General features: G+C 60.1%; 2 protein-coding genes and 1 long non-coding RNA gene across 7 annotated transcripts in view; 2 read left to right on the top strand and 1 right to left on the bottom strand.

Moving 5' to 3' along the window:
- The window catches only part of LRSAM1 (leucine rich repeat and sterile alpha motif containing 1), a 35,733-nt gene extending 27,061 nt beyond the window's left edge, over nucleotides 1-8,672 (top strand). For all 5 annotated transcript variants that reach the window (XM_036238581.1, XM_036238582.1, XM_016163709.2 and 2 more), the window contains 6 exons: nucleotides 250-345; nucleotides 2,143-2,241; nucleotides 2,647-2,778; nucleotides 3,500-3,581; nucleotides 6,553-6,698; nucleotides 7,862-8,672. In XM_036238581.1, coding sequence (XP_036094474.1) covers nucleotides 250-345; nucleotides 2,143-2,241; nucleotides 2,647-2,778; nucleotides 3,500-3,581; nucleotides 6,553-6,698; nucleotides 7,862-7,987 — 681 coding nt within the window. In that variant the 3' untranslated portion in view covers nucleotides 7,988-8,672. The remainder of the gene's footprint in view (nucleotides 1-249; nucleotides 346-2,142; nucleotides 2,242-2,646; nucleotides 2,779-3,499; nucleotides 3,582-6,552; nucleotides 6,699-7,861) is intronic.
- A 1,272-nt stretch (nucleotides 8,673-9,944) lies between these two features.
- The window catches only part of NIBAN2 (niban apoptosis regulator 2), a 48,841-nt gene continuing 31,204 nt past the window's right edge, over nucleotides 9,945-27,581 (bottom strand). Inside the window, exons 3-14 of the mRNA XM_016163706.2 lie at nucleotides 24,807-24,935; nucleotides 23,076-23,181; nucleotides 21,709-21,876; nucleotides 17,180-17,295; nucleotides 16,541-16,645; nucleotides 16,288-16,450; nucleotides 14,875-15,062; nucleotides 13,794-13,949; nucleotides 13,181-13,297; nucleotides 12,839-12,946; nucleotides 12,586-12,697; nucleotides 9,945-12,083 (exon numbers count right to left, since the gene is read on the bottom strand). Of these exons, the coding sequence (XP_016019192.2) occupies nucleotides 11,497-12,083; nucleotides 12,586-12,697; nucleotides 12,839-12,946; nucleotides 13,181-13,297; nucleotides 13,794-13,949; nucleotides 14,875-15,062; nucleotides 16,288-16,450; nucleotides 16,541-16,645; nucleotides 17,180-17,295; nucleotides 21,709-21,876; nucleotides 23,076-23,181; nucleotides 24,807-24,935 (2,055 nt within the window). The 3' untranslated portion in view covers nucleotides 9,945-11,496. The remainder of the gene's footprint in view (nucleotides 12,084-12,585; nucleotides 12,698-12,838; nucleotides 12,947-13,180; nucleotides 13,298-13,793; nucleotides 13,950-14,874; nucleotides 15,063-16,287; nucleotides 16,451-16,540; nucleotides 16,646-17,179; nucleotides 17,296-21,708; nucleotides 21,877-23,075; nucleotides 23,182-24,806; nucleotides 24,936-27,581) is intronic.
- LOC118614984 lies at nucleotides 19,433-22,292 on the top strand. The gene is made up of 3 exons (XR_004956230.1): nucleotides 19,433-20,127; nucleotides 20,441-21,234; nucleotides 21,363-22,292. It is a non-coding gene; the product is annotated as an uncharacterized LOC118614984 (long non-coding RNA).

The following is a 27,581-nucleotide window of genomic DNA, read 5'->3' as shown; positions in this document are numbered from 1 at the left end:
CATCAGTCGCTTGATCCCATGCGAGGACTCGATCCCGTGGGGAGGGGAGGTCCAGGTTGAGGAGCAGGTGTGGGGAGATGCCCAGCCAAGGGGCCCCTCGGCTCTGTTCCCCAGCTCTCAGCCTGACCATGGGCCCCTGGCTGCCAGCTGAGAAGCGAGTGAGGGGGACCCGCCACAGCGCCCCTGGGACTTCTGGCGCCAGGGCTGCCGCGGGCTTCCAGCAGCGCCGGGCGTGGTCTTGTGTTGCAGGAGATGGTCTCAGAGCAGCGCTGGGCCCTCAGCTCCCTGCTGCAGCAGCTGCTCAAAGAGAAGGCGCAGCGAGAGGAGGAGCTCCGAGAGATCCTGGTGCGTTGTCCGCGCCCATAGGGGTTCGCGCTCCCCCCACACGCTTTATCCATCACAGTGTTCGTCAAAGGAAAAACAAAGAACAGAGGAAAAGGATCTCACTTCCGAGAGTCTTCTGTTGCTAATGTTTTGATGTCTATTTTCCAAACGTGGTGCACATTTATAGCCATGCATGCATGTGCCTTTGAGTATAAAACGGTGCATTTGGAAGGGTCGTCACTGAGCCTAGAGTTGAGCATTTAGACCATTTCCAGTTCTTTACTTTCATTAGCAGTGCTCTCGGACCGTCTTCGTAGCTAAGTATTTGAGAACAGCTGAGCATTTTCTGAAGACAAATGCCCAGAAGACTTGCTGTGTCCAGGGCAGGCCATCTAATAAGCCTTTAACAGGAGTTGCCTGACTGTCCCCTGTCGCCAAATGGGTTTGCCTCTGGCACATCATCAGGGTGGCAGAGCCCTGTTCAGGGCTAGTGCCTTGAGTCGTGTCCTCCAGAACCCAAGTGCACCTGAGTGGTGAGGACAGGGGCCAGGCCCACCAGCCAGGCTGGGGGGGCCGAGTCACTCCTGTGGCATCGTTACTGCCCCAGACGTCCTTTGCGCTCCACCGTGAGCCAGGCCCTGTGAGGGTACAGAGACGAGTGAGACCAGCTCGCCCTAGCCCAGATGGCACGTTCCTCACAACGCCTTGCTGGCGTCACCTATGAGTTGCAGTAATGTGAGGGCCGTGGCCTTGGCATTGTGCAAGAGCAGCCATGTGCTGTGGCCTTGTGCGCCTCCTCTTACACAGCCTTAGGGGGCTCGCTCTCAACAGAACACGACCGTCAGGGTCATAGGGTCCAGAAGGGTGATGTGTCCACAGCCCAGGGAGGGCCAAGGCCAGAAGAGGGGGGCCAGCTTGGCGGGGCCCGGGAGGGACCACCAGGGGAACTCGGGAAGCGCCTGTGTTGAAATCCTGCCCCCATGTCACATCCGGCCCCCAGCGTGTGGTTCAGTCTAGACGCACTGGCTCGGCTGTTCAGAGCAAGACAGACCGAGTCTGAATCCTGGCCCTGACACCGGGAAGCTCTTTGACCTTGGGCTGTTGCTAGTCACACTGAACCTCGGTTTCCTCCCCTGTGAAGCAGAGCCTACTTCACAGAGTTACGGAAATGGAGGAAAATGGCATCTCTCAGTCCACAGCACAGTCTGGCACGGAGCACTCCGAAAGCATGAGCTGTTGTTGGTATCATTTGTTGGCTACTCCATCCCCAGCACCTATGACAGTGCCTGGCCCAGAGCAATGCTCAGGGAACACTTGTTGAATGACGGAACAAAGGAATCTGTTTCAATAGCATGTGTATAATTCTCTGGCTTTGCCAGAGCAGTGAGGGCCACCCTAGAAGCCAAACGTGCCTTTGGAATCCTGCTTCTCTCCCCGCCTGGCACCCGGAAGACCTGCCTGAGCTTTGTAGAAGGAGGTCGCTGCTCAGAGCTTTGCCGTCCCACAAGCAGATGAGAAAGTGTCCCTCCCAGACCTCTGGTGTACAGAGCGAGGTGCCAGGTGTCAGTAGCCCAGGTTCAGGCCCCCACCAGGTATGCAGTGTCTCTGAGATGATTCTCAGCAGTAAGTTAGAGATGGTGGAGCTCCCTACCTTTTCCGTTTGAGCAGTTGCAATGACGCATTAACGGTGGGCAGGAAAGTTGTTTGTAAGACACCAGGTGCCATCCCCATGCTCAGAGGAGTGTAGTTCACGGTCGTCACTATCATTTTTTTTATTTACTGTCTTGTAACTAACAGTACCTGCTTCGTTCTTGGCAGACGGAGTTAGAAGCCAAAAGCGAAACCAAGCAGGAAAATTACTGGCTGATTCAGTATCAGCGGCTTTTGGACCAGAAGCCCTTGTCCTTGAAGCTGCAGGTAAGGCCCGGCGGTGCCCGCCCTCGCCGGGAGCCAGGAGGACCTCGATTCAGAGCGTCACGCCCTAGCAATGCCCTGCTCCTTGGCCTTTCCGGTTAAATTCCCTTCATATTTCTGGAGGCTGGTGTGCCAGGTTCTGTGCTAGCCCTCAGTGGGGACAGAAATGAGAGGGAGCGTTCACTCCAGTAAGGGGGAGACGGCCACTGGTCACTGCCATGTGGAGCAGAGGCCGTGAGCCCACAGAGGCACTTACATATGCATTTTTGGTACGGAAAATCCTAGGAATACATTTTACGTGTTACGTTATATACGGTCAGACCCTTCGTTTGCTGTTGTAAATAGCGGCTTCTTGTGTTCCCTCCCGTCCGTGGCGCGCTTGGCTTTCCTCGTGGGTCCGCGGTGCAGGCGGAGGGGATGGAGCGTCAGCTGGCGGCCCTGCTGGTGGAGCTGTCAGCCGAGCACTACCTGCCTATCTTCGCCCATCACCGCCTCTCACTGGACACGCTGAGCCGGATGAGCCCCGGGGACCTGGCCAAGGTGGGCAGCGGCCTCTCGGAGGAGGTGAGGGAGGCAGGCAGGGCCACCGGCCCAACCTGGCCAAGGGACATCTCGCACTCGTCGTTCTTGGCGAAGCCTGCTGTTGTCAAATGTCCCAGAGCCCCTGGCTTCCAGAGAGCCAGGACACCCGCCCCCTCTGCCCCCACCCAGCCGAGCGAGCCCTGCACGCTATCTGGCTGCGAAGGTCCAGAGACGTGTGTCCGGGGCCAGCGGCCATGCTGCTTACCAGTCTGCTGTGCTGCCCGTCTCAACACAAGGGCTGTCCCTAGACAGATGTCCTCCACAGGGGCCAGGTCACCTGAGCTCAAGAAGAGCCTGTGCTCTGGAGGCTGAGGGGCTTTGTGGTTCCCGTCCTGCCACTTTGCAGCAGCCCAGCCTCAGCCGCGTGAACTGTGACCGAGGGTCCTGGCTTACAGTCATTGTGAGGTCGTGCAGGGGAAGCTGTCGCACAGTCCCTGGCACAGGGGAAGCCCTGGCTAAGCCGTAGCTGTCACTAGTGTTGGCTTCCTCTGGGGCCTGAGTTTCTCCCTCTGCCACGTGGATGGTGGGGCTCAGCACACCTCTACGCCAAGAGGCCTCCACCTTTCCAGCCGAAGGAGCCGGGAGCCGGGAATGAGGCCGCCCCAGTGGCTCTGTGCTTCGTAGTAGGCTGCTACCCCGCCCAGGCCACGACCTGTTCTTCTTTGCACTGCTGTTGCAGGTGGGCGTCTCGGAGGCGGGCCTGCAGCACGAGATCCTGCGGCGGGTCCAGAAGCTGCTAGATGCAACCAGAGTCCAGCCAGGTACTGACAGCGGGGCCTCTGCTCAGCAGGGCTCCACCCGCACAGCGCCGCGCTCGGGGCGGTCGCCTGCTCATGTTCCGGGTTGCGTCCGAAGGGCCAGTTCCAGCTCCTGCCAGTTCTCGAGGTTCCCTCCTGAAGGAACAGGGTTTATAAATGAGGAAAGCAGGCCCCAGAAGTGGAAAACGAGGGACGTCTTCTCACAGCCACGTGGGGCCCTCCCGGTTCCCTGTCCCGTAACCCTTCCTACACTCCCCCACCCCCCACAACACACACGCACAGACAGTGAGGACCACACACCCGGGATCCGTGCAGTGGAGGGAGAAACCATCCACAGCTAGTGCCCACCACGTGCCCGACACCGTGCCTGGGGCAGCCTGTGGTTTGGATGTGGAGGGATGTTTGCGATGGGCTGAAGGGGTAAAGGCGAGTCATAAAGGCACTCCGCCCCGTCCAAAGGCCAGGAGGCGGCAGGTACTGTGGCCGCCGCAGGGACAGGCGTTTCCTGTGCGCCAAGCATAATCCAGGTGCCAGGCATTTGCTGACCATTTCACGTGTACCACGTTTCACGTGTCATCTTTGTTTCAACCACGTGAGGTGGGCACTGTTGTCACCCTCATTTGGGGGCGAGGAAACTGAGGCAGAGAGAGGGGTTAACACGCCCCCCAAAACGTCACACAGCTAGCCAGTGGCTGCACCACTGGGCTTTGCTGCCCGTCCTCAGGGAGAGGCCGAGGGCTCCTGACAAGGGAAAGGAAGCCCGGGGCCTAGAACAAGAACGACAAAGGACAGGGCAGGCGTGGGCCGCTGGGCTGGGCAAGCCCACGGCGTGGCCCGCCTCGGGCGCGGCCTGTTTGGGGCAGACACTGAACGTGGCGGTGCCGGGCCAGATCGCAGGGGTGAGGCAGGCGCTCGGGCTGCCTGGCGGGGGTCCTCGATCCCGCGGTGTCAGAGCACCGTGAAGCCTGCAGACTCCAGTTCTCCAGCCGGCTTTACTCCCAGGACATTGACTCTATCAAAGAAAAAGCCATTAAACTTGCAGTCCTTTAATATCAGGTGACATGCAAAATAGTCACATTCCACATGTCCCCCAGCAGCAACCTCCTCGCTCTCTGAGGGGAGGTCAGGAAGAGTTTGGCCTCAGGAACTGGGGTCACCGCAACCCTAACAGACAAACCCCTCAAGCAGGAGTCATGGGTGCCCTTCCACTCTGAGCCCCTGAGCATCCAGAACGGCCTGTTGCCCACCATCCCCAGCGCCAGCAGGAGCTGCTCCCTCCTCAGGGATAGCCAGCCGGTTCTTCCCCCCTGCTGCCGGCCACAGTGCCTCGGCCCCTTAGGGCTTCTTCCTGGTCATGCTCACCCCAGAGGGCAGGGACTGTGGCCTGATGGCCTCTTCTCAGCTCCAGAAAGGGACAGGAAATCCCCAGGCATTTCCCTAACAATTCTCATGTTGGTCCCAGGACTCGATATGCATCTCATTAAGTATAGAAGGAAGGGCCTCTCTACAGGGATGGTCTGGGGCGCCGTAACAGCCTCTTTAAAATCTGCTTTTCTGATAAGCTCGGGAGAGTTCTGCACCGCAGGCCTTACAGGCTCAGAGACCAAAAGTAACCACACAGGAGGCCTGAACGTAAAAATTCCTAACTGGAAGTGAGTCACGGTGGGTGGTCACGACCTAGGCCTGTGGCCTCCGTAACGAGGGCCGGCCTCTACCGTCAGTGAGCCGGCCTGTCGTGAGCCGGCCTGTCGTCTTTTTGCATCTACGATAACATGCCTTGGAAATGTCAGAGTGATCGCCTTTTCCACGCCCCTCAGGGCACAGCCACTGCTCTGGAGCAGGAGGCCGCAGCGCCCCTCACTGCTGCCTTGCCCCCCGCATCCCATCTCTCTGTGCTGCACACGTGGTGCTTAGCTGTCCTGCAGCCACCAAGGCAGAAGCAGCGTCTGTCTCTCCCTTTTACTTTTTATCCAGCCCCAGAGATTCCCCCGCCTTGCTTTCTCCCACCTCTGCCAGTGGGTTCCGTGTAACCCCCAGGCTTCCCCTCTGAGTCTAACTATAAAACGAGCTGTAAAACTGCGTATAAAACGAGCTGTAAAACTGCCGTTCTCCAGGGCACTTTCTCAGTCTGCTTCCTGGCAGTTGTCATTCGTTTGGCTCAAATAAGCTCTTACGAGACTTAAAAAGAAAAAAAGTCTTCAAGGTTTTCTATTATTAAAAAAAAAAAATGCTATTCATAATTCCACCATAGGATAAATGCAAAATGCCAGTTGTGATCAGGGTGGGTGGGCATCAGGGACGTCTTCAGCGCACGTCGGTCGCGTGACAGTGAAAGAGACTCTGTTTTGTAGGGGCCGAGCCCCACGTTCTGCCTCAGGGCTGGATGCCGGCTGCAGGGCAGAGCAGTGGGGATGGGGGGCGGGGGGGGGGGTGCTGTCTGCCAGCGGGTCACGGGAAGCAGCCTTAGGGACTTAGTCCTCGCCCTGGTCCTCTGGGTCATGCGAAGGGAGGTGCCCGTCTGCCTTCTGGGTAACGGAGTGAAGTTGAGGGTGTCGCCCAGTCCACGCCGAAGCCCCCCCCCCTCCGCCCTGACCAGGGGCTGCTGTACCGCAGCTCCACCACCAGGTGGCCCTGTGGCCTTGGGCAAGTGGCTTTCCCTCCTGGGGCCTCTCTGAACGTGAGGGGCCCCACTCACAGGGGGGCCAGTAAGGGTCCAGGGGATGTTCAGGGTGAGAGGCCCCAGGTAACCACTGCTGTGACCGTCCCCACGCTCACACTTTACAGATGGGGAAGGAGATCAGAGAAGAGAAATAAGAGAGTGCGTGGGAAGGTGGCCCTGCCCCCCATTCTGAGATCAGAGCACCCCCACCTTCCAGCTCACTGCCCACTTGGGGCAGGCAGGGCCAGGGGCGGCCCCTAGGGAACGGGATCATTGGGAGTGACCCTGGCTCAACCTGTCTCTTGGTCCCCACAGAGCTGCTGAAACCTCCCCAGGGCGAGGTCCCCGGGGCCCTGGAGCCCACCGCCCCCGAGGAGCTGCCTGAGTCGGTGAGGCCATCGGCTCCCCCCGCAGAGCTGGAGGTGCAGACCTCAGAGTGTGTCGTGTGCCTGGAAAGGGAGGTAAGTCTGGGGTGGGGCCCGCCTGCCTCACCTGTGGCCTTCCCAGGCCTCTCCAGCACCTGTAGTCTTCCCAAACACATTTTTTCTGCTTACACAAGTATACTGTGTTCATTAGAAATGGTGGAAAATACAGGAAACCAAAAAATACAGGAAATAAAAATGACCCATCATCTCATGACCCCAATATGAGCAATGCTGACATCATTTTTTGGCTTTTTTTTTTTTTTAAGAGTTTTTTTTTCTTGCTTAACAAATACATTAACGAAGCTTTCCCAAGTTGTTAAATATCAACAACATGATTTTCTCGGAAGGTTGTTTTAAAAGTCTTTTTAAAAAAAGTTTAACAAAATTAACTTATTGTTAAAATTAAACGACAGCGTATAAAATTTTAAGCCACCCCTCCCCATACAGTGCGGCTGTAGCAAGAGGCGACAGCCACGTTAGAGAATTCGATCACCACATCCGTGATGTTTACCGAACCCAGGGAAGGCCTCGCTGATTTTAAATTTAACCACGTTCCTGCTTTCGGGCCTCCAGTTTCTGGTTATTACAAACAGAACAGCCCTGAGCTGAGCTGAGAGCACACCCCTGATTATTTTCTTGGGATAAATTCCTAAAAAGAGGACCTGCTGAGCCAAGTGTAGATACACTTCCGCGGCTTCTGATCCATAATGTTGGAGTCGTTCTAGACTGACAGGCTGGGCAAGTGCGCGCATGCACACACACATGCACACTCACACACACACGCACACTCACACATATGCACACTCACACTCACGCACACAAAGCCGTAGCGCCCCGCATCAGGGCCTCCTGCACACAGGGCACCGCAGCTGCCGCACCGAGAGGGCGTGGGCGGTGTCCGAGGCCAGCGGCAGACAGCAGAGCAAGTCGTCAAACATCGGAGAATGTGATCCCAGCTTGGTTTAAGAAAGGAGTGGGACTTACGAGCACTCACACATTTTTTTTTATGAAACATGGAGAAACAGTTCCTTCTGCTCACAGAAGGAAGGGCTAGATTTTCGCTTGCCGTGGCGTACGTGTCTGTGATGTTCGATTCAGGGCGACCACGGTGGCAGATTTTTACGGTAAAGAACATGGAGGGGTCCAGGGGCTCAGGCACGTCCAGGGCAGAGCCCGGACGCCCTGCTCTCTCCCCTCAGGCCCAGATGATCTTCCTGAACTGCGGCCACGTCTGCTGCTGCCAGCAGTGCTGCCCGCCGCTCAGGACTTGCCCGCTGTGCCGTCAGGACATCACCCAGCGCCTCCGGATCTATCACAGCAGCTGAGCGCCGGCCCCGGGCCCCGGCCTGGCCCCCGGCCCCCTCCACCACCTGCAGGCCCAGGGCTCCAGCTCACCCCCTGCTCTAGCCAGAATAGTACCAGCCCACTGTGCCCTGGGCCCGTCCCCACAGCCCCGGAGGGCGCCCCCCACCCTCGACCTCCAAGCACTTTGCCAGGCGGGGGCAGGGAGTATTCCTGACCGATGGCCTGAATACTGTGGAGGGAGAGAGAGGGTCCCGCATGGCTCAAGGACGGATGGGCTCAGGCGTGAAGAGGCAGCGGTGCCATCACTGAGCACAGGACCGAGTGCCCTGGGCCAGTGTGGTTCTGCCACTTCCCACCTGACCGGCAGGTCCCTGCTCCTGTAGGAGCCTCGGCATCCTCATCGGGGGAACACACACAGTGCCGTCCCACTCAGTGGGGTGGTGGAGCGCAGGAGGGCCCAGGCCGAGGGGAGGGGGCCGCAGGCCGCCAGGGGCTGTCCCTCATTGATGAGCCGGAATGTGTTCGGTTCGGCGCAGGCCTTCTGCCACAAGCAACATGGGCCGCTCCTCGCCCCCCGGCTCCTGCTCCCCGCACCCTGGGCCCCTCCGCATCCAGACCGCAGCACCTCAGCCCCTGCGGCTCGGGGCAGGCAGTGAGCTTCGCAGACCCAAAGCAGGAATGTCATTAAAGCCTCCTCCAGCCTGCTCCTTCCGAGTCATCACTGGGTCCTGAGGGAGCCTGGGGAGGGGAGGGGAGGGGTCGAGGGCCTGGGAGAGGGCCGCCCCTCAGTCACAAGGAGAGGGGCGGTTGTGAGGTTACCCGAACGCCCCTGGTTACGGGTGGAGCAGCGGGGCTCGGAGAAGGGCACGGGCGTCGGGTGGGGCGGGCCGTGCCTCGCGGGCCCGCGCTGGGTGCTCCGCTGTGGTCATCCTAGACGACCTCGCCGAGGCCAAGCGGGCTGAGTGCCCGGGACCCTGCAGCCGGGACGTGGCAGTGCTGGGGCTGGAACCCAAGCAGCTGTGCAGGTCGCTCGCCGCGCAGTTCTGGGGGAAGCCCGAGTTCGGCTCGCGCTGTGGGGCAGCGACTGCGCTTTTGCTCCCGCGTGGTTTTGGGCCAAGGGCAGCGTTTTCCCCGGGCTGGAGGCAGGTCTGCTCGGGGTGCCCGGGTCTGCGCCTCCAGCTGGCTCTCGCCCTGGCCAGCCTTCCCGACTTCCCTGTATCTGTTCAATATGGGACATGACAGGGCCCCTACGTAGACGGGTGGCCCCTGGGGAGAGGCACTGAGAGCTCACCCCAGGCGCAGGGCCAGGAGGCACCTAGATGCAGCGGATAGATAGGCCCTGGGGTGGCAGAAAGAGCCTAGGCCTGTTTCCCTGCCTCCCTGGGCTCGTCTGTCAATCCTGTGGGCTGCGGCGGGACCTAAGGAGCCTCTTGTGGAGTGAGCCCTGCTTTCCCGACAGCTCGGCGCTGTCTTCCGCCCCCTGGTGACCTTTGCCGGTTCCCTCTCCTCACCCTTCTGGGCTCCTCTTGGTTGCGAGGGGAGACCGAGGCCTGCGGTGGGCAGGGACTCTGCCGAGCACGGCGTTTCTCACAGACTCTCCCTGAACCTTCACGAGGCCCTGGAAGGAAGGACTTCGAGGACTACTCTTTGACAGATGAGGAACCCGAGGCTTGTTAGTGACTTGCCAAGGCCAACAGCAAGAAGCAGGTGACCCTCACTGTCGCCCAAGGCGGCGTGGGGAGCGAGCGCCCTGCGCAGGTCTAGCTGAGGACGTTGCCTGGCTGCCGACAGGCCGGGCACCTGCATCCTCTGCATCTTCTCACTCAGCCTTGGTCTCCACGTCTGTGAAACGGGATACGCTAAGAACCAGACCCCTAGGTACTTGGTCAAGCGATGATCGCAGAAAGCCGGGGTACCCGGGCCTCCTAAACGTCCTCCAGCCCAGGTGTCCCCCTGCTGGCACCACACACAGGCCACTGGCTTTAAATAAAGCATTTATTGATTAGTAAAAGCTTAAACAGTTTGCATAATATTTTTAATACAATATCTGGGAAGGATGATTGGAAAACCCCAAAAGAAGGCACTACAGGACTGCGTCTTAAGACGGAATGTTGGTAGAAGAGGTTAGTGAGGCGTTTGAGGTCGGGGCTGGTGGGGACTGGGGGCCCTGAGCACCAGCCACTGCCACACGTCCTGGGGGCCCAAGGCCAGGGCCCCAGGAAATACAAGGGTACGGAGGATGCAGGGCTGGGTGGGGGCCCCACGCTGAGGACTCCCAGGAGTCAGCATTCACCCTGCCTGCCCTCCCCTTGAAGCAGAAGGAGAAGGGTGTGGAGCTGCCAGGCTGGGGTCACCCCAGCTTGACCCTCACCCCTAGGACTGAAAAGCTGAGGAAGGCTGGCCAGACTCTAGGTGACTCATGTTTTGAAAAGGGGCCTGGAATTTTCAGGGTGAGGTGACTTGGTAACTCAGCGGGAGCCAAGCCGCAGCCTAAGAGCCTCCGAGAAGCCGCCAGCAGTGCTTTGGGGACCTGTGACCCCTCAGGAGCCCCAGCAACTCCCTTGGTGGACAGCGCGTACCGTGGAGATGGCCCTCGGAGGACAGCACCCACACCCACTAAACCCCGCCTCTGAGCAACAAGTCACAGCACCATCTGTGGGTCCAGAAGGGGCAGGGGCAGCAGAGCGACCCCTGAAGACCGGATCCCAGCGAGCGAGCTGGAGGGAGAGGGGCCCGAATGCCTGCCCGGCGTCCAGCTCCGCTCCCTCTGCCCGCCCGCCCCCGCTGGCGCACACCCCCAGTAACCCCTCGGCGGGGCTCGCTCCTTCCCGCCCTCTGACGCCCTCTTCCCAGACCAGCGCGTGGTCCAGGCCGTTCTCACTCCATCCCCAGGCCTGTGGCCACACCCCTTTAATGAGGCACCCCCTTCCCCAGCATCCCCCAGGCTGACTCTAGCCCGAAGACCCCCTCCTTGCACCTCCCCTCACCCTGGATCGGAAAAGCGAGGCCAGTGTCCACTCTGAAACTGGCCGGGGGGCCCGGCCAGAGAGAGCAGGAAGGGAATGGAACCAAGATGAGCCTCAGAGCTACATGTCCCCAGTTCCAATGAGCCCTTGGCGAGAGGGCAGAGAATTCAAGGGCTGAGTCACAGCAGACAAAGCCTTTACCTCCCTCTGCAAGGACAGCAAGAGCCACGAGGGAGGCAGGCCGTGGAGGAAGGGCAGGAAGGGAGGACTCAGAGAATCGGGGCCACTGAGTGCGCCCCAGCCCCCTCAGCTCTGCTCACCCCCCAGCACAAGGAGGAACGCTGAGATCAGCCCCCAGAAAAGAAAACGGAGCAACAAAGTATGACCGAACCCAATAAAGTGACTCAGGTGGGCCGTCCCTGCCCAGCCCCAGACCGTCCTAGCCCTGCCCCGCCTCCACCCGGAGACGCAGGTCTGGCGCTCCCGCCCGGAGCCAAGCCTGCCAGTGCCTCGGATGGGGGGGCCCGTGTGCCTTGTCCAACAGAAGCTCGGGGGCGACCAGCCTAGAATTCAGTCTGCACCCCCGCGCTGTCCTCGGTGGTAGTGTGGATGGCAGGGCGGCCGCCAGGGCTGGACACCTGCTCCCCGGTCTCCTGGTCACTGGGCTTGGGAGGCTCAAGGTCCGCAGCCTTTCCAGGCGGGAGCTGCTGGAGGGGCGAGGCAGGTGGCGAGGCCTCGGGGGTGGCCGCGGGCCGGGCGCTCTCCTGCGCGGGGGCCCCGTTGAGCAGGGGGCCGGCCGGCGGGGGGCTCTCCACCCGCAGATCCTGGGCCAGCAGGCCGCGGAGCTCGGTGACACTGTCCGGGGACGCTGGCGACAGCAGCTCGGGGCCGGCCTCGAAGGGCGGCCCCGCCTCCTCGTCACGGACCATGGACACCACCTGCTTGGCGCGCCGTTGCTTCTCCGAGGTGGGGGCCGCTTCCGGGACGGCGGGGCGGGGGCCGCCGCCGTTCCCACTGCCGCCGCCGAACTCCTCGCCCCAGTCGACGGGCGCGCCTTCGGCCAGCAGGTGCAGGTTGGGGTCGCTGTTGTGCATGACCACGCTGTCCCGGTACAGATTGTGCTTCCTCTGCACGGCGGCCTCCTTCACGGCTGTGGGTCAGAGGGGTCAGGACATTTACCACAGGACCCACAGCGGCCGCCACACCCTACGCTGTGCCCAGCTGTGACCGGCATCATCCCCCAGAGGCGCCCCCCCGCCCACGGCCTGAGTGGGTGTCGTGACCGGGATGTTACTCACTCATTCCAGGCCTCACTGCTAGGATGCAGGAGCCGAAACCCTAACCCCGAGCCCACGTTGGTAACCACCGTGTGGTCCTATCATTCATCTGGCTGGGGCTCCCTGAAATGCTAAGGACCCATGAAGACCCTAAGGCCCAGAGACATGACGCTACCCTCCTGGGGCCACATAACAGTGGGCCGAACCTGGGCCACAGGCTCAGGGCTCATGATTTTCTGGGCGGCTTCTTCAACCCCATGGGGAAGACCTCTGGGCGGCCGCCTCCATCAGCCTCCCATCGCCCGCGGCGGCGGCGAGGGAGCCGGCCACCCAGCTCTGCGGCCAGGCCCGCTGGGCGGCAGGGCTAGCACGCACCCTGCAGGATGTCCTTCATGACCGTCTGCAGCACCACCTCCTCGTACGTGTTCTCCACCAGGATGAACCTGGCGAAGTCCTCGAAGATCAGCTCCTGGAACCGGGGCAGCTCCTGCCAGGCAGGGAGACGGGGCAGAGAGAGGGGCGGTCAGGGCCGCCAGTCAGGCCGACTCTGGCTCTCAGGGCCCGGGACGGGGCCGTGGCCCAGGGGCCGGGGCGGGCTGGGGCTGAGTGGGGGCCGGGGCGCACTCACCGACTTGCAGGTGGGGGCCAGCTTCTTGAGCAGGAACGGGATCGTGATCTGCAGCAACGCCTCCCGGAAGAAGCGCTTCCGCACGGAGCTGCTGTCATAGTCGTATTTCTGCCGGGGAGAGGAGCCAGGGGGCGGGGGTCGCCAAGTCAGTGGGCTCCACCAGCCCCCCGCAGGAAGATAGAAGGCCGGTGGCCTGGTCTGCGCTTCACCGTCCTCATCTGTGCAAGGGGGTGGGTGGCACCTCCCATAGGGACAGCGGTCCCAGTGCCGGCCTGGGGACTGGGCTCAGGGCTCAGCCACACTTAGGGACACAGGTCAAGGGCCAGGGGCAGGGCTGCTCACCTTCAGCACCCGCTCCAGGATCCTCTGGATGGATTTGCACAGCTCCTCCTTGGTGGGCCCCTTCCCCAGCTCCTGGTGCAGGAGGGTCTCGAAGGTGTACACGGCATTGTCCATTTGCTGTGGGACACACCATGGGGCACGTGAACATTCCAGAGTGACTACAGCCCCTCATGCACGCCTCCGAGGGGCTCCTCAGCCGGCCACCCCAGGCCTTCCCGGGAGGAGTTGGCGGCCTGTGGACTCACTGTGCTCCCTGCTCTCTCACACCATTACTGAGTGCCTACTGTGTGCTGGCACCGTACTGGGCACTGGGGCCAGTCCCTGCCTCAAGAAAATAGGAGATAGGTCCCAGGCCCTGGAAGAAAGGGCTTGGGAAGCAAGGAGGGCTTCTCGGAGGAGGGGGTCTCTAAGCTGAGACCTGAGAGATGAGACCAAGTTAGCCCGATGAACAGAGGGGCAGGTGTTCCAACAGATGGGAGAGTGCACACCGGGGCTGAGGACGGCCACAGGGCGGCTCACAGGGGGGCCCAGGTAAGGTGGGGGCGCTCTCCCAGGAGACGGGGACTCTGGAAGGCAGGTGTGCAGTGTGCTGGGGCAGGAGCCTCAGGCCCACCTCACGCATATGGATCTGGGCTCGCTGCTTGAACACGGACGTGCTGGACACGTCAAAACGCTGCTGCAGACCGTCGAGCCGCAGCGGCTCCATCTTCTCGTAGCAGCTCTGCATCTTGAGGGGGTGGTACGCCAGCTGGGACAGCTTCTCCATGTACTGCGGGGAGACAGGGACGCACGGGGCTGAGCTAGGGCCACCTGAGTGGCCGGGCGGCCCCCACGGACCCACACCCCTTGCCTGGCCCCTGGGAGTCCAGGCCCCAGGGCTGGTACGAGCCCCAGAGAAGGCCCCCTGGCGGGGGGTGGAGTGGTGCCCACAAGGGTGAGCCCCGGAGGGCCCGGGCCAGGAAGGATGAGGATCTGAAGGCAAATGGAGCCCGGTCCAGCGGCACAGCCTGGGTGCGGGCAGTGTGCTCATTCCTTGGGGGGCACACAGGGCGACCGTGGGCAACTCGCTCATCCTCTCGGAGGCTCAGTGTCCTCAGCCTCCAAGTCAGGAGGTGGTTTTCCATGATCTCTAAGGTTCTTTCTGGCTCTCAAACTCTGGATTATTATTGTCTGTGGACTCCCCAATGTGAGGCATGGAAAAAGAGCCTAAGATTACAGGATCGATTCTACCTGCACCTGACAACAATGTGCAGCTCCAGGCAGCTCCGAGGACCCCAATATGGAGTCTGTGGGAGGGCGTTCAGCCGAAGAACCAAATAACTGAGGAACGGTGAGAGCACTGGGCTATCTCCATTTCTGGGGCGCATGAAATGGCATACGTGTATTTAATTCTGCCTCGATGATGGCATAACTCATAGCTGAAGCTCGCCTTTCCTTTTTCCCCTCCTCTTTTCCTTCCTTCTGGTCCTTCCCTCTGTCCCTTCTGTTAAGTTCTTTGCTTATTTAGCAACCAGCCTGGCTTACAAAGCCCGGTGGCAGCGGGTAGGCTCCCCTTTCTTCTCCCCGCTATCCCCCAACAGGGCAGCCAACAGCTTTGGCTTCATGCACTCGGCCCACCCTGGGTCACAGTGAGGGCCTGACCCAAACCCAAGAGGTACTGCCCCTTCCCAAGGAGGCGCAGGGGCTGGCCTCACCTCGCCCAGCTTGTCGATGCCGCCCTCATTGATGATGTTCAGGTTCATGTCAGTGACCTCCTTGAAGAAGACGTCCCGCACCTCAGTGAAGCCCTGGCTGGTGGGCACCATGAGGGCCTCCAGGATGGACGGGATGTAGGGCTGGACGTGGTTCCGGACACACACCTCCGCCTTGGGGAGAATGAAGGCTGTGCCCAGAGGGAGCTGGTTAGCTGATGCCACCCCGGAAGCATCTCCCAGCCAGCCCCCCGGACCCGGAAGCTAGAGGCATGCCGCTGGGTAATTTTTTTAAGGAAATAAAAAAAAAAAAACCGGGGGTGGGGGGGTGCAGGAAATCTACAGGTGACAACAGTAGCAAACAGTAAGTAATTCTTGAGAAAGCTAATAAAGACTCATTGGCCGTGGAGAAATCCATGGAGGCAAAATACTACGGTATTCTGAGACCGGACCCCGATGTTTCCGAAACTGTGATGACCACACACTAGGAAACGGCTAGTCTAAAGGTGTGGTGGTTTTTCTGCTTCGCTAGAGGCAGAGAAAAACATCTTTGGGGGTCTTGCTCCTTCATTTAGGGAAAAAAAAAAGAGAGAGAGAGAGAGAGAGATAAAAAAGGGAAAACACTTTAGGAGATTCTCTGAGCCTCGGTTCTGCAAACACGAAGCCCAGCCCCAGCTCTGGCTGGAATGGTGTGGCCTGCGCAGCGTCGCCATGGGAACGGCTGCATCCCTGGGGGCAGGGACCGTCTCCCGGGCATTCTGACCGAGGCGTTTTTCACCCTCTGGTGTTTTGATGTCCCTCCCTTTCCCCTGCCCGACGTGTGTTGTTTGTCCCACAAAATAAATGGCGGGCTCTCGGCGTCCGACGCAGCTCACAATGAACACAGCTAGTGAGGAAACACCCTCAGGCCGCCGAGCGCAGCTGAAACCGCACATACAGCTGATGTGTTTCGGTGCCAAGGGAACTCAAGGGTCCCATCTGGCCAGGAAGAGAAAGGAGCATAAATTCACCCGGGAAAGTCGGATTTGGTGAAAGTGAATCACCACCAAGTTAAGCTGACGTCTGCTAAAATGACACGTGGTGGCAATCTGTGACGCATCGGAGAGGCGCAGAAGCGGACCCTCCTCGACGGAAATCTAGCTAGATCTTCGAGATCTGGATTTATAGAAATAACAGCTACAAAACAACTTACAGGGGTTGGGGCGGGGGGGAAATGGCTCGGATTCGATTTCTGTTTTTTTAAAACAACGAGTTGCGTCATCGCTGAGAAATGTGCAGAGATCCATGAAACGGAGGCGGTCCGCCCGGGGCCCCCGCAGAGCCCCTGGTCCCAGCAGAGCCCCGGGTCCCAGCAGAGCCCCTGGTCCCAGCAGCTCAGCAGGGGGCGATGACAGGCACGGCAGGTGGCCTGCCTACCTCGGATCTTGCTGGCCAGGTGCTCCTTGGAGGTGATGATCTGGTCCATGTCGGTGCGGATGACCGCCTCCATGGCCGGCCGGGCCAGCTGCAGCTTGGACAGCGCCGCCTCAAACTGCGCCGCGGCCTGCTCGTACACCATGCGGTACACGGCATCCGAGATCTGGGGGGGCAGGGATTCGGTGTCAGGGCCGGGGGGACGAGGGTGCCGGGAAGCTGCAGGCCCCCCGCCCCGAAGCCCGGGCCCACCCACCTGGATCCACTGCCGCTGGCGCTCCTGTGGTTTCCCCTTCAGCCGGGGGCCGAGCTCCACCTTCAGCTCAGGGCCCAGCTCCTCCATCACCAGGTTGCTCAGGATCTAGAAGCGGGAGGCACAGCCGGGACAGGGGTTGGCTTGTGTCCACGGAGGGTCAAGCCCGGCCACGCGGGTCCCTACTCCCTTGCGGTTTGGCCCTTTGCTCCATCTCTCCACTCGTCTCTCTCCTGAGCATCATTCCCACAGGTCCCAGCGTATGCGTTTGGGCATCTTACAGGCTCAGGGGTCCCACCTCAGGGCCTTTGCACATGCGGCCTCCCTGTCCCGAACGCCACACCTCTCCTCCCTCGCCTCGGCACGGAGGTGTGTGTGTCTATTTGTCAAATGCCTGTTTTTCCTGCGAGACAGAGAGGGCCAGGGCTACGTCCCTCTCGTTCACAGCGGCACCCCAGCCCCTGGTCCAGGGCAGGCGAACAAAATAACAAGTATCTCCACCTGCATGACTCACCTCAGCTTCCACTTGTCCAAATCTGAGCTCGTCTCCGTCTCTGTCCGAACGTTCAGTGCCCCAGAGCCCCGTCTCTGCGCCCAGCTCCACCCTCTGCATGGTCTCCCTGCCAGCTCTCCCGGCCTCACCTGCACCTCGTTGCCACACAGCATCTCCCAGGTGCCATACAGCTCCTTCGACTGGCGGTACATGCGAATGGCATCCGTGAACGCAGGGCCCTCCACCTTGGAGTCCTCGGGGATCCCTGCCCAGGAACGGGACGGGGAGGGGAGGTCAGCAGGGTGGCCCCGTGGCCTCCGCCAAGACCACCGACTGACGGCCAAACACACACACACACACACACACACACACACACACGAGTGAGCGTGTACCCATGCACACCACCGCCTGCGACCCTCCACTGCCCTTGCAGTGACTGCGGCAGGAGAAGTTGGAGTGACAGCAACGGCAATAACACCCTGCCACCAACAGCGAGCGAGCAAGGCTGTCCTTCAGATCGCCCTTACATCAAGTCCTGACAACCACCTCAAGACATGGGGACTGTCATTCTCTCGACTTCACAGACGTCACACCAGGTTCGAGGGCAGCGATGGCAGAGCCAGGACCAGAAGCCACCCATCCTCCCAGGGGCGGCGGAAAATCCCTGAGATTTTCATTCTCGTCCTGCCGCCTCCCCTGACTCTCTGCTCCGGGGGCCTGCAAACTTCCCCTGCTCAGGGCCAGACAATAACTGTTTTCCGCTGCGCAGGCCAGATCATCTCTGCCACAACCCCACTCTGCCATTGCAGCACGCACGGAGGCGGCCACGGGCAACCTGTGCGTGAACTTGACTTACAGCAGAGGGCCAGGACTGAATTCGGCCCATGGGACATACTTTGCCAAGCCTGGTTCCAGATCGCTGAAACCTAAAGGCACTCAGTTTCCCCTTCTGAATAGTGGGGACCATGACCCAGCCTGGCCTTGCAAACCACGGGGAGGCTCCAGGGACCACAGTGCAGGCCCCAGCATGGGGCTGCATATTGTACTTGACGGGTAACTGTAGCAAGAAACGGCTTTGGCTTCTGTGGGCAGGCCCTGGGGCCGCCTCGGTCACCACTATGTATTCGAGTCTGACTACTAAATACAATTTTTCTATTTTCCTTAGTAGCGGTGGTGGCCCACCCGAGTTTGCCCACCTCCCCCGTGATGGCGAGGCAGGTATCGGTGAGGCTCCGGGCTGGGTGCTGGGGAGGCAAGCGGCAGGAAGTTGCAAAAGCTGGCTTTGGGGAAGCATGTGGTGAAACACCACAGAGCCGGGCAGGGCGGCGACCTTGGCCACGTGCCCCCAACCACTGTGTCCCCAGAGCAGAGGGAAGGGAAACAGCAGCCCGCACCCCCGAAACCGAAGCCCCTGCTGCGATGACTGCAGGCTGAATCACCCCCGCAGAGAAAAAGCCCCACTCGGGTGTGGGGAAGACCCCTCCCTTCTCACATCCGGCCGACCGCAGAAATCACTGCCTGTCAGAGCTGGGAGGGAGCCCGGCAGTGGGGAAACTGAGGCCCGGCCCCCATCCGTGCAGTGGCAGCTCCCTGAACTGACGTGGGGGCGTCTTACCCCTGCACGTCAGGGACCTGACATCAAAGCAGGTGTGACTGGAGCAGAGAAGGGGCGTTCTAGACGAGGCTTGTGCAGAGCCCCTGGGGCAGGGTGCCACCCACCTGGGCCAGGGGAAGAACCACATTGCACGCAGCCTCCCCGACGTCAGGGCGTTTATGCTCCACAGGGGACCACCAGGTGTGCGTTCCCGGTGGCAGGAAGGCTGGGCAACAGGGAGGAGGCTGGTGGTTCGAGCCCTGACTCTGCTCGCCCAGACCCGTAGAGCATCCCTTGTCTGCACACTGAGCTGCCAAGCTTTCTGAAAGTGAGGGTCGCCCCCCGCCACCCCCTGAGCTATTGTGTCCCCCACAGCATACACCTCGAATTCATATGTTGAAGCCCTAACCTCCAGAACCTCAGAATAGGACTGTGTTTAGAGATAGGGACTTAAAGATCAAGGTAAAGTGAGGTCACTATGCAGAGCTCTGATGCGATATGACCGGCGTCCTTAAGAAAAGGACAGAAAATGTTCACACACGGCGGGGGGGAGGGCCTCATGAAGACACGGGGAGAAGGCGGCCCTCTGCAAGCCCGGCAGGAGGCCTCAGAAGGAAACAAAGCTGCCAACACCTTGACCTTGGACTCCCAGCCTCCAGAACTGTAGGAAAATTCATTTCTACTGTTTCAGACACCGGCTCCGTGATGCCTTGTTGTGTCACCAGAGCCAGTGAGACACTCGAATGCATTTTCTCATCCAGTCCTCAGAACGGCCCTGTGAGGATCGGCCCCGCTTTCCCCGGTGAGAAGAGGCTCAGGGGGGCAGTTACTGGCCCAAGGACACACAGCTAGGGAAGGCCCAGGGCTCAAGCCTACAACCCACCGACTCCAGTGAGAGGAGACTTGCACCCTGCGGGGTCGTCAGCGTCAGGCTGAGAAAGGAAATGGCAGTCCTCAGTCCTGGGCAGCAGACAGGAAGAGGCCTTGACCTCTGTGCCCCAGGCCCACCCAGAGGGCTCAGCTCAGCGCCTCAGCTGCCTCTTGCCACCCCCAGCTGCTCCAGGAATGCAGGATGTGAGGGCCCCCCCTCCATGAGCTGGCGCCCACCCAGCTTGGCCTCCTTCCCCACCCCCACTCCCACTTCCTGGCAGCCCCTGGAGTGAGCAATTCCAGGCTCCACAAATTCCAGGCCCAGCCTCCCCAGCCCAAGGAAGCCGAGAACTTTCCCACAGTCCTCAGCGTGGAGAAAGGCTCGTCTGAAACCAGACTTGTCAGCTCTGGAACACTTTGCTGCTGCAAGACACCTCTTCTCACCCTCCTTCCTGCCCCCCAGCAGCTCTCCCTGACCTCCTCTCCTGCCCGCAGCACCCACGCCCAAGGGGCTCCCCTAGGCCTCCCAGCTGAGAACCCGCTCTGTGCCAGGCGCGGGCCGAGTGCTCTGCAAGAACCCTGCTGACAATCCCACAAAGCCCCAGCCGATCGTCCCCCAGGGGAACTGAAATGGTGAGTCCTCCCCACCTAGTTCTGTCCCCATCCCCCACCTGACCTGGGGTCACCCTGCTAGGTCAGCCATTAGCCTTGGACACCTGGAGAGGGTGGAGCTGGGCCAAGGCTGGGGGGAGGGAGAGAGGAGGGAGGAAGAAGGGAGGAGGGAGGGCGCCCCCAGCCAGGCAACCAGAGACCAGATCTCCTCCACCCAGTCCCGGCCTCACCACCCCTGGGGACCTGGGAACAGGAGGCCCTTTGTGGGCACCAGAGCCCGGCCCCGGGTGGCAGGGATCGGCCTGACTGAAGACCTGGTTCCTCTGCCTGGCAGACTCCAGACAGGGCAGAGACGGCTCTGGAGAGTCCAGAGGGCAAGTGGGGTGAGCCGAGTCACCATGGCTGCCAGCTTCCAGGCACGGGGGCCCCCACCACCTGTCCGCGTCCATGTGGAGCTGAGCCCAAGGTGTGCTGGGGCCGGCAAGGTGGGCGGCGGCAGGTAAAGCCACCTCCCTCTGCTGCCCCAATGCCAGGTCACTAAGAGACAGAACAGGGTTGCTCCTTCCACAAGCGCAGAAAGAACTTCTGGAAACAACCACAAGCTTTTTTGATCAAACTCCTTAGAGCCCTACGAGGCTCTCCTGACCTGCCCCCAGGGTCCCTTGCAGCCCCATTTCAGGTCTCCCCCTCTCCACTTCAGGGCCTCGAGCAGCTCTAACCTGCTCCCACCCCTGGGCCTCCCCTCATGCGGCTGCCACTCACCCGTCAGGAACTCTCCTCCCCCCATATCCGGGGCTCAGCTGACCCACTCCTCCCGAAACACAGGCTCAGCAACGCCCCCCCACTGCAGTCACACCCTCAAGCCTCCCCCGGTGACTCCCCCAGCACCCAGTACAGCTGTGACTCATCACCCCGGGTGTCCCCATCTGTTTAACATCTGCCTCCGCCACCAGGCCGCAGGCAGCTCAGGGGCCGGGACCACGTCTTCCTCCCTGTTGCGACCTCAGTGCCCAGACACTAAAAATGTTTGCTGAGTGAATGAGTGGGCTGGACAGGACCTCGTATCTTCACAGATGAGAAAACACTGAGGCCCTGAGGGCGGAAGTGAACTTCTCAGACTACCTAGAGGTCGGTGCTAAGGGAAGAAACGATATAATAATAATAATAATAATAATAATAATAATAATAATAATAATAATTTGTATAAGCATTGAGTGGATTCTCACTGTGCTTCCTCACACACCCCTCGGACACAGGAGGAATTCTCTCCCCATTTCAGAGGCGAGACACGTCCTAAGGAAGCGGGAGGATCAGGATTGTGATCCTGCGACCCAGGGTTCAAGGGCACAGCGAACCACACCCATCTGAGAGCAATTTCCTGAATTTTTTTCTGAGCAACGCAGAACCGTTTCCATCCGGGGGGAAAAGGCTAACAGCAGCATCACCATGGTTTCTGACACACCCAGAAGGAAAATGAGAACAGCTCATAGAGCAGGGTTGCCACACCACACTCAGCCACTAGGGGCCACCATTCGGCAAGAACCCCGGGGGTCCCACTCCATGACCCACCCAGCGGCCCGGGGGGGCCCGAAGGCCACTCACCGTTGTTGCAATGCCGGATGCAGTCCTGCAGGACAGCCTGCCACTTGTCCTGCTCGGCTTCCGTCATCATGCAGAAGTAGTAGTGTCGTGCAGAAGGGTGCCAGAGGATGAGTGGGAACTGCGTGGGGCACTTGAGGATGGGGGCGGAGCCCGACTTCGAGGTGGTCCCTGTGGACACAGTGAGCTCTGAGCGGCTGCCGTCTGCAGTTTCCCTGGGTCCTAATCTGAGGGGTAGATTCAGGCCCAGAGAGAGTCGCCTGTCCTGGGGTGCAGCATCCTTTCTTGCTGCGCCCTCCACAGCCTGGCTGAAGGGGCCTCAGAATCCCCTGGCACCTGTTTAGACCCCTTTCTTAGAGCTGGTAATGCAGTCACATCCACTCCCTCTTGGGGAAGGTTCTAAACTCCGTGTGTGAGTCACAAACGGCCAGGGTCAGAGCCCTCAGGTTCGAGGCCAAGCATTACCTTCTTGGGTTTCCCTTCAAATTTTAGCTATGGAAGCCAAAGTGTGGTTTAAATGTCCAAGCGAGGGAAGGGAGGCCTAGGAGATGGGCAATGGAAAATAAATAAAAGGGGATTTTTCTCTATTTTAACTGCATGGATATTCGAGATCCGGTGAGATAAGTCGTCCTCACCACTGCTGTTAATAGCAGGACAATAGCAGCTTTTCTTTGCGCCCTGGCTCTGTCTGTGTCCCTGTGCTGGGCTCGGTGAACACAGCACCTCGTGGGGTCCACACTATACCAAGGTCAGTGCCGCGTTGCCCAAGAAGACACAGCAAAACAAAGCCAAGAGCAGGGGCTGGGATCCAGGAATGCCAACGCCACCTGAGCCCTCAGCCACACGGGGGCGCGTCAGTCCCAAGTCCTATCAGGGGGGCACACATTGCCCCCCAGGCCAGCAGCTCCCCCCAACCCGTGAGTTTCCCCAGGATCATCTGAGAGGCAGATGTGTTCCCATAAGGCTCCCGGGAGCCTGTGACAGGATGGGTTGGAAACAGGATGCCGAAAATAACTCCTCGCAAATGCAGTATTGACTCAGCGGTTTACAAAGCTGGGTCACCCCGATCGTCTTCTCCCCAGTCCCTCAAGGACTCAGGGAAGGGGAAGGAGAGAGGGCGAGAGCCCCACTGCGCAGCTGTGGTCATCAGGTTCAGGAAGCTGGGTACTGGGGTGGCGCCCATGCTGCTGGGGTTCAGCCCTGATTCCCTGTGTGGCCTCAGGCCTCCTCTCTGTGGGCTCAGGCCATGCTGGAGCCTGGAAGTTGGGGGTCAGGACTGCCCTTCCCACCCCCCACCTCCACCCTCCACCCCCCGGCCACATCCCCGGGCCTGTGCAGGGAATTTTGTCTTTGAACGGCTGCTCCTTTACCTGGTAAGGAGTTGCCGACGAGCTCCAGGTACTGGTCCACGGACGTGAGGATTTTGTAGCCTGCACTGTTGATGACAGCTCGGGGTGGGACCTGCCGCTCATAGGCCTAAGGAGAGGGTAAGAGAGATGGTCCCTGGGGGTTATACGTGTGGCCTAGGACAAATCCCATCCCCAGCTCCGGCTCCAGGACCCGACTCAGTGTTGCCTGCCCACGGTGGGGAGGAGAATGAGGGGAAGGATGGAGGGGAGGAGGGAGAGAGGCAGGGCAGAGAAAGAGGAGTCTGGCCAACACGAGCCAACATGGTGACCGGACCCAGGGTCTGGGCTCACATCCTGGCTCTACCTGACTACCGTCTGTGTGACACGGAGGACAAGCCTCCTTCACCTCCCAGGCTTCTTTCCTCCTCCGCAAAACCAGGGTAATAAGGACCCCTACCTCGCAGGGCTGCGTGCGGTCTGAGCGAGGTAGTTAGCCCACAGCGCCTGGCTCAGCAAGGACAAGCAAACAGGTTGAGATGTCCGTCACCAACACCACCGCCTCTGTTATCAGCAGCTCCCACTAGCTGAGCGTTCACTGCGCATCAGGCACCGTGCTACGGGCACTGCACGCTTCGCTCCACAGAACACTCACGACCCAGCAGGTGGGTGCCGTTATCAGCCGCCAGTTCACACAGCTGCAAGCAGGGACCTAGGGCATGCACCTGGCCCGCCGGCCTCCCGCGCCCAGGGTCTTTGACCCTTATCCTGTCCACCAGCTTCCTAAGTTTTGAGCACCACACGAGTGCCCTCTGGAGGAGAGTTAGGTCAGGGCACTGCTTGCTTACATCAGTGGGGGGAAAAGTGGCTCTGCAGTGGCTCATACAGCTGGGTTGCCATGCTACATCCTGCCACTAGGTGTCACTACTCAACACGTTTCTTGAGAGCGGAAGGAACCTCCAGGATGCGGTCCCAGATTATTTTAACGAGCCCTCCGGGCAAGTCCCATTCAATCCTACTAATTTGAGAACCACCGCCCTGCGGCAATCGGTTGCTCCTGACGGTTCCTCCAGCCCTGACTCGCCTTGGAACAGAGGGCTCAAGCCTGTTCTCTGGCTGCTCTGGAGAAATGCCTGGTAGAAAAAAATTGGGTCTGTGCCTTAACCAGGTGGGGCTTCTTCTCCAAGGGCTCAAGGGGAAGATCAGGACACTCTGCGGGACACTACAGGGCAGGGAGGTACAAGGGGCTGGATCAGGAAGGAAGGGGGCCAGAACCACCACCCAAGGGTAGGCGGGGCGGGGAACGGCCGCTGAGGAGCAAGGGTGGGACCTGCGAGGACCTGAGTGGCAGGAAGCCCAGCCAGCAGGGAGACCCGAGGTGGGGGAGGCCTGGGCGAGGGCCCTGGCCATGGAGAGCTTTGGAGGGACCTGAGAGGGGTCTGAAGGGACGGGTAGAAGCTAACGAGTTGGTTATCGGGGAGCCAGAGAACTGGATGCCTGGAGGGATGAAATTTAGAAAGGGCGCCCTGAGCGAGCCGGGGGGGTAGGAACGGGTTGGGGAGGGTGCTGAGGTTCCGCTTTGGCCCTGGTGACAGCAGCGTAAGGACGCCAGGCGGAATCCGGGCGAGCGGCGTGATAACGACTGTGGAGGAGGACAGCTGGGGGGGGGGGCGGTGTCTGAGGAGAAGGCTGGGGCCAGGAGGGGCTGGCGGCTCAGCGTGGGGCCCCCGAGGCTGGCTGGGGTGGCGGCCTCACCACTTTGTTCTCGTAGAGCACCAGCCCGTAGTTGTGGGGCACGAGGCTGAAGCGGTTCCTCCACTTCTTGTTGTCCTCCTGGTGCTGGAAGAGGTTCCCCGAGAAGATGATGCGCTCATCCAGCGGCACCTGTGGGAGCGAGGCGGGCGGGCGGTGAGGCCTGGCCAGGGGACGGGTCTTCCAGGAAGGTGACGGCCTGGCCTGCAGGGCCTGTGTGCTCACCCACAAGGGCCCCCGAGGCAGGGCTGTGTCTCACCTGCTTGTCAGACGAGGAAAGTGAGGCCCGGGGCAGTGAAGAGGGCTCCCCAAGACCCAGGAGGAGCAGCGGTGATGTCGGGACTTGAACCCGGGCCGAGCACCACGATTCAGAGCCCGGCCAGGACCCCACTCCGTCCTGGCCCCAGGCGGGCACGGCTACCTCAGGACGGGCCTGGGGCTTTTTGGAGTCTGCGGCTAGCTGCTTCCCCATCCGCCCCCACCACAGCCAGGGTGCACAGCTGTCACTCCAGCGGAGGTGACACCCCCACGCCAGCACCGGGGCAAGTCTCTTCTCAGCTCTGGGCCTCAGCTTATCCTCGGGGCAACAAACACCTGACCAAGGTAGCTCCGGAGAACGCGCTCAGCTCTGACAGCTGACATGAATCCGGGCGGGAGGGAGGGGACTTCAGTCTGGCGGGTTCGACACTTCGCGGGCATCCTGGCAGATTGAGGACAGCGGGAGCACCCAGACATCCCTGCAAAGCCCTAGCTTTGACTCTGCCTCTGACTCAGTGTGACTTCAGAACTGTCATAGCACCTCTCTGAGCCTCAGTTTTCCCTTCTGTAAAATGGGGGCAGTGACAGCGCTGAATTCCTCGAGGTATCTTGAGGATCCGGGAAGATGACCCGAGCAAATGTCACACGGGCAGTTGGCACCTGACAGGCAGTGCACGCAGCTCACAACACACGGAGCCACCGTGGCCACCATCGGCATTCCTCAGTCTGGGTCAGGCTCCCCACTCCGTTAGGGACTTATGTGGGGAGCAGCAGGGGGTGGCCGTCCTGAGCAGATTGGCACCAGGAAGCTTCAGGAAAAGAGACACAGGCGACAAGGGGGGCAGGCTTACTCCTGAGAGGAGGAGCTGGGGGAGTCTGGGGTCTCTGGCTTTTTAGGCAGCTTCCATCTGTTCGACAATAAATATGGTTCCATTTGCAAAAAGAAATATGCATCATATGCAATAATGGGAGAAAGCATTATGTTAACGGTGCCCGATCCTAGCTCGCCTGCTCGGTCTCTGGGCTGGCCTGCAGCTGCAGTCAGACGTGAGTAGCCCCTGCCAAACTGCTCCCCCCACCCCTGGCCTGGCTCCTCACACGCAGCCCCCTCTCCCCAGGAACCTCCCCAACACTCTTCAAGGGGAAATGCCAAAACACTCTTGGAAAATGAGGGCCCATTGTACTTAAACAATAGGACCCCCGCAGACTGCTTCCTACCCAGGGATAAAAATATTTACAGGAAAAGAAAATAGTTCCCCCTACCACCCTCCACCCCACCCCATCCCCACACACACACAGCGGGCTTTGCCCGCTCACAGTGGTCTATATTTAGACCAGGGCCAACTCTCAACCCACCTCTCAATGCCCAGGTCTTCTAGAAAGAGTGCAGATACAGCTGTCCTGACAGCCTGGGAAGCCCCTCAGTCCCCCCAGGCGTCTGCTTAGGGCAAAAGCCTCGACTCAGGGGCAGTGGGTGCCTGCACCTAAGGGCACAGCTCGCTCCCCAGGCAGGCCTTCCCAGGTCCAGGCGAGCGCCACGCCTCCATCCCTAAGTCCACCCCCGAATCCTGGGCAGCCTGTAATGGGTGGTGGCTTGCAGGTTTGGGTTTTATTTTTAAGACTTTCAAACGGCAGGGTCGTGTTTCCATTGGAAAGCCTGCAGAAAACAGAACGGAACCGGACAGCCCAGGCGAAATACTCGGGACTGCAAAGCCGCCGGACGACGCGGTGGGAATCTTTGGTGGGTGGTGGACGGGTGAAGCACTGGCCCCGGTTAGGGCAGCCCGGGTTCCAGTCCCACCTCCAGGGCAGCCTGGACAAGCGACTCCACCTCTCAAAGCCTCGGCGCCCACAGACGTGGACACGATGATAACCTGTCAGACAGCAGAGCCGTGCCAGAGGGATGGACCGTGCCCACGCAGAGCACCCGCCACGTTTACGCTTGTTTGTCTTTATTATTACTATCTATTATTTTTCATTATTGTTTCTAACAAAAGCAGTTGATGTTGTTATGACGCTGGTTATTATGATTTCTATTATTATGATATTACTACCATGATTTAACAGCATGGAGGTTAATTTCCTGAGTGGCTCAGATGAGACCAAAAGTCCCTGTTTTTCAGGGATCGTGGGTGATTTCATTTTACTCTTTTCACTTACATGTTAATTCTGTTTTCCTGCAATAAATACACACCCTTGCGAGTGTAAAAGGCACTTCTCGTGCAGGGTAAAAGCTTAGCGCTGTCAGCGGGCCCCCACTTCTGTCTCGGGTTATTTGCGGGGTCGGGAGCAATTCCAGCTCTGCCCACTCTGTAGAAGCAGCTCACCTGGACGGGGTCCAAGGCCTTTCCTATCACACAGGTGTGCTCCTGCCAGACACCCAGGACATGCCACATCTCCACCCGGCCCTCCCTCCGTTATCAGGAGGTCGGGAGGTTGCCATGACGCCAGGGGACCAGCCTTTTTTTGGGTCCAAGATCAAAGGAACACATGCTCTGAGAGGCTGTGACACAGAGCCCT

Source organism: Rousettus aegyptiacus, unplaced genomic scaffold, assembly GCF_014176215.1.
Source record: "Rousettus aegyptiacus isolate mRouAeg1 unplaced genomic scaffold, mRouAeg1.p scaffold_m13_p_3, whole genome shotgun sequence".
In the NCBI taxonomy this organism is placed as follows: domain Eukaryota; kingdom Metazoa; phylum Chordata; class Mammalia; order Chiroptera; family Pteropodidae; genus Rousettus; species Rousettus aegyptiacus.
Note: the sequence above shows the minus strand (reverse complement) of the source record. Positions and strands in the feature narration are given on the sequence as shown.